This window comes from Lampetra planeri, unplaced genomic scaffold (genome assembly GCF_965212315.1).
Source record: "Lampetra planeri unplaced genomic scaffold, kcLamPlan1.2.h2 scaffold_1894, whole genome shotgun sequence".
Taxonomy (NCBI): Eukaryota; Metazoa; Chordata; class Hyperoartia; order Petromyzontiformes; family Petromyzontidae; genus Lampetra; species Lampetra planeri.
In genome coordinates, this window is record NW_027614643.1 from 17501 (window position 1) to 24014 (window position 6514).

General features: G+C 47.2%; 1 protein-coding gene across 1 annotated transcript in view; it reads left to right on the forward strand.

The window, feature by feature from the left end:
* LOC144740086 (sorting nexin-18-like) overlaps window positions 1–6230 on the forward strand; it is a gene marked incomplete at its 3' end in the record, with an annotated part of 13274 nt that extends 7044 nt beyond the window's left edge. Inside the window, 6 exon segments of the mRNA XM_078622967.1 lie at window positions 1518–1647; window positions 3890–4060; window positions 5276–5506; window positions 5509–5795; window positions 5797–5998; window positions 6001–6230. Of these exon segments, the coding sequence (XP_078479093.1) occupies window positions 1518–1647; window positions 3890–4060; window positions 5276–5506; window positions 5509–5795; window positions 5797–5998; window positions 6001–6230 (1251 nt within the window).
* Between the last annotated feature and the right edge of the window lie 284 nt (window positions 6231–6514).

Here is a 6514-nt window from a genome sequence, read left to right on the forward strand (position 1 = left end):
TATGTGTATGTGTGTGTGTGGTACAGGTGTATGTATATGTGTATATGTGTGTGTGTGTGTGTGTGGTACAGGTGTATGTATATGTGTATATGTGTATGTGTGTGTGTGGTACAGGTGTATGTGTATGTGTGTGTGTGTGTGTGGTACAGGTGTATGTATATGTGTATATGTGTGTGTGTGGTACAGGTGTATGTATATGTGTATGTGTGTGTGTGGTACAGGTGTATGTATATGTGTGTGTGTGTGTGTGTGGTACAGGTGTATGTATATGTGTGTATGTGTGTGTGTGGTACAGGTGTATGTATATGTGTATGTGTGTGTGTGGTACAGGTGTATGTATATGTGTATATGTGTGTGTGTGGTACAGGTGTATGTATATGTGTATGTATGTGTGGTACAGGTGTATGTATATGTGTATGTGTGTATGTATGTGTGGTACAGGTGTATGTATATGTGTGTGTGTGTGTGTGGTACAGGTGGATGTATATGTGTATGTGTGTGTGTGGTACAGGTGGATGTATGTGTGTATATGTGTATGTGTGTGTGTGGTACAGGTGTATGTATATGTGTGTGTGTATGTGTGTGGTACAGGTGTATGTATATGTGTATATGTGTATGTGTGTGTGTGGTACAGGTGTATGTATATGTGTGTGTGTATGTGTGTGGTACAGGTGTATGTATATGTGTATATGTGTGCTGTGTGTGTGGTACAGGTGTATGTATATGTGTATATGTGTATGTGTGTGTGTGGTACAGGTGTATGTATATGTGTATATGTGTATGTGTGTGTGTGGTACAGGTGTATGTATATGTGTATATGTGTATGTGTGTGTGTGGTACAGGTGTATGTATATGTGTGTGTGTATGTGTGTGGTACAGGTGTATGTATATGTGTATATGTGTGTGTGTGTGTGTGGTACAGGTGTATGTATATGTGTATATGTGTATGTGTGTGTGTGGTACAGGTGTATGTATGTGTGTATATGTGTATGTGTGTGTGTGGTACAGGTGTATGTATATGTGTATGTGTGTATGTGTGTATGTGTGTGTGTGTGTATGTGTGTGTGTGGTACAGGTGGATGTATATGTGTATGTGTGTGTGTGTATGTGTGTGGTACAGGTGTATGTATATGTGTGTATGTGTGTGTATGTGTGTGGTACAGGTGTATGTATATGTGTATATGTGTATGTGTGTGTGTGGTACAGGTGGATGTATGTGTATATGTGTATGTGTGTGGTACAGGTGTATGTGTATGTGTATATGTGTATGTGTGTATGTGTGGTACAGGTGTATGTGTATATGTATATGTGTATGTGTGTGTGTGGTACAGGTGTATGTATATGTGTATGTGTGTGTGTGGTACAGGTGTATGTATATGTGTATGTGTGTATGTGTGTGTGTGGTACAGGTGTATGTATATGTGTATATGTGTGTGTGTGGTACAGGTGGATGTATATGTGTATATGTGTGTGTGGTACAGGTGTATGTGTGTATGTGTGTGGTGGTGGTGGTACAGGTGGATGGGTGGCTAGAGGGGACCAACCCGCAGGGAAAGAGAGGCCTGTTCCCTGCGGCCTACGTGGAGCTAGCGTCGCAGCTCGGAGGCCAGAGGGCGTCACACTACCAGAACGTGCCCCAGTGCAGCGGTACTCCACTACACTATACACTACACTATACACTACACTATACACTACTCCATTATACACTATACACTACACTATACACTACTACATTATACACTATACACTACACTATATACTACACTACACACTACACTACACTATACACTACACTATACACTACACTACTACACTATACACTACACTACACTATACACTACACTATACACTACACTACTATACACTACACCACTATACACTACACTATACACTACACTATACACTACTACACTATACACTACTACACTATACACTACTACATACACTACACTACACTATACACTACACTACACTATACACTACACTACTATACACTACACTACTATACACTACACTATACACTACACTATACACTACACTATACACTACACTATACACTACACTATACACTACACTACACTATACACTACACTATACACTACACTATACACTACACTATACACTACACTATACACTACACTATACACTATACACTACACTATACACTACACTATACACTACACTATACACTACACTATACACTACACACTACACTATACACTACACTATACACTACACTATACACTACACTATACACTATACACTACACTATACACTACACTATACACTACACTATACACTACACTATACACTACACTATACACTGCACTATACGCTACACTATACACTACACTATACACTACACTATACACTACACTATATACTGCACTACACACTACACTATACACTACACTATACACTACACTATACACTACACTATACACTACACTATACACTACACTACACACTACACTACACACTACACTATACACTACACTATACACTACACTATACACTACACTATACACTATACACTACACTATACACTACACTATACACTACACTGTACACTACACTGTACACTACACTATACACTACACTATATACTACACTGTATACTACACTGTACACTACACTGTACACTACACTATACACTACACTATACACTACACTGTACACTACACTGTACACTACACTATACACTACACTATACACTACACTATACACTACACTATACACTACACTATACACTACACTATACACTACACTGTACACTACACTGTACACTACACTATACACTACACTATACACTACACTATATACTACACTATACACTACACTGTACACTACACTATACACTACACTATACACTACACTATACACTACACTGTACACTACACTATACACTACACTATACACTACACTAACACTACACTATACACTACACTATACACTAAACTACACACTACACTATACACTATACACTACACTATACACTACACTATACACTACACTATACACTACACTATACACTACACTATACACTACACTATACACTACTATACACTACACTATACACTACACTATACACTACTACACTACACTATACACTACACTATACACTACACTTTACACTACACTATACACTACACTATACACTACACTATACACTACACTATACACTACACACTACACTATACACTACACTATACACTACACTATACACTACACTATACACTACACTTTACACTATACTATACACTATACACTACACACTACACTATACACTACACTATACACTACACTATACACTACACACTACACTATACACTACACTATACACTACACTATACACTACACTATACACTACACTATACACTACACTATACACTACACTATACACTACACTATACACTACACTATACACGAACCCTGACCTATCCACCACCCTGACCTCAGTCCGTTTGTCCCCGCCCCCGTGACCCCCCGTGACCCCGCCCCCGTGACCCCGCCCCCCATAACCCCCGCGTGACCCTGCGCCCCGTGACCCCTCCCCACGTGACCCCGCCCCCGTGACCCCGCCCCCGTGACCCCCCGCGTGACCCCGCCCCCCATAACGCCCCGCGTGACCCCGCGCCCCGTGACCCCTCCCCGCGTGACCCCGCCCCCGTGACCCCGCCCCCGTGACCCCCGCGTGACCCCCCATGACCCCGCCCTCCGTGACCCCTCCCCGCGTGACCCCGCCCCCGTGACCCCTCCCGCGTGACCCCGCCCCCGTGACCCCCACGTGACCCCGCCCCCGTGACCCCCGCGTGACCCTGCCCCCCGTGACCCCACGTGACCCCGCCCCCGTGACCCCCCCGTGACCCCCCCGTGACCCCGCCCACAGGTAACGGCGGCGGTGTCGGTGTCCACGCGACCTCTGACCCCCGGGAGTTGAACCACGGTCGCCTTGGCGGTCACCATGGCGACGATGACGACGATGACGACGACGATGATGAGGAGGAGGACGATTGGGACGATGATGAGTGGGACGACGATGAGGCTGATGACGTCGCCAGTGAGTTGGGGGGCGATGGGAACACTACACTATACACTACACTCTTATACACTATACACTACTATACTACTATACACTACACTATACACTACACTATACACTACACTAAACACTACACTATACACTACACTATACACTACACTATACACTACACTATACACTACACTATACACTACACTATATACTACACTATACACTACACTACATTATACACTACACTCTTATACACTATACACTACTATACTACTATACACTACTATACACTACACTATACACTACTCTATACACTACACTACTATACACTACACTATACACTACTCTATACACTACACTACTACACACTACACTATACACTACTACACACTACACTATACACTACTCTATACACTATACACTACTACACACTACACTATACACTACACTACTATACACTACACTATACACTACTATACACTACACTATACACTACACTATACACTACACTATACACTACTACACACTACACTATACACTACACTATACACTACACTATACACTACTATACACTACACTATACACTACTATACACTACACTATACACTACTATACACTACACTATACACTACACTATACACTACACTATACACTACACTATACACTACACTATACACTACACTATACACTACTACACACTACACTATACACTACTATACACTACACTATACACTACTATACACTACACTATACACTACACTATACACTACACTATACACTACACTATACACTACACTATACACTACACTATACACTACACTATACACTACTACACACTACACTATACACTACTACACACTACACTATACACTACACTATACACTACACTATACACTACTATACACTACACTATACACTACTATACACTACACTATACACTACTATACACTACACTATACACTACTACACACTACACTATACACTACTATACACTACACTATACACTACACTATACACTACACTATACACTACACTATACACTACTACACACTACACTATACACTACTATACACTACACTATACACTACACTATACACTACACTATACACTACACTATACACTACTACACACTACACTATACACTACTATACACTACACTATACACTACACTATACACTACACTACACACTACTATACACTACACTATCCCCCCCCTCCCTCTCCGCGTGTCTCCCCGTCAAGACGAGCGAGCCCTCCGCCCGCCCTTCCCCGGCTCCGCTCCCCTCCCGGCCTCGTCCCGGTTCTCCAGCGGCCCCCAGGGCTCCCAGGTCCCGCTGGGCCCCCAGGGCTCCGTCGGCCCGCTCCGCGGCCTAGCGTCCTCCGCATCCTCGGCCTCCTCCTTCACGCGCCCGGCACGCTCCGGCCTCTCTCGCTCGGCCTCCGTGGGCGCTCCGGCCTCCACCGCCGGCACTACCCGCCGGCACTACCGCCGGCACTACCGCCCGCCGCCGCCGCTCGCAGGCCCGGCACGGTCGGCAAAAGCTTCAACCGCTTCTCGACGTTCGTGAAGTCGGGCGGCGAGGCCTTCGTGCTGGGCCAGGCCTGCGCCCCCGTGAGCGCCGGGGAGCGGGTTCGCGTGGAGCGAATCGAAGCTACCGGTAGTACCGCCGGTACTACTACCGGTACTACCGGTAGTACTACCGGCGGTAGTACTACCATCCGTGTCCGCTGGTCCCCCAGCCAGTCGCCCTTCGGCTGCGCGGGTCGAGCAGCCGAAGCGCGAGACAAAGTTCAAGGGGATGAAGAGCTTCACGTCGTACCGGCTGTCCCCGTCGTGGTCGGGCGCGGCCGCCGTAGGCCGAAGGTACAAGCACTTTGACTGGCTGCACGCCCGGCTCTTGCACAAGTACCCGGTGATCTCGGTGCCGCAGCTGCCGGAGAAGCAGGCGACGGGCCGCTTCGAGGGCGGTTCATCGAGAAACGGCAGCGAGGCCTAGCGCTGTGGCTGGGGCACACGGCGGGGCACCCGGTGATGTCCCAGTGCGAGGCGCTGAGGCATTTCCTGACCAGCGGCGACGAGAGGGATTGGAAGGCGGGGAAGAGGCGGGCGGAGCGGGACGAGCTCGTCGGGGCGAACTTCTTTCTCACGTTGGAGGTGCCGCCCGCCACGCTGGAGCTGGTGCAAGTGGAGGCACAGGTGAGGGTGGGTGGGGGGGGTGGGGGGGGGGTGGGGGTGGGGGTGGGGCGGTGGTGGTGGTGGTAGGGGGGGGGTGATGGTGGTGATGGTGATGGTGTTGTGGTGTTGGTGGTGGAGGTACCCGCCCGCCACATTGGAGCTGGTGCAAGTGGAGGCACAGGTGAGGGTGGGGGGGGGGTGGGGGGGGGGGTGGGGGGGGTGGGGGGGTGGGGGGGGGTGGTTGTGGTGGTGATGGTGTTGTGGTGTTGGTGGTGGAGGTGCCGCCCGCCACGTTGGAGCTGGTG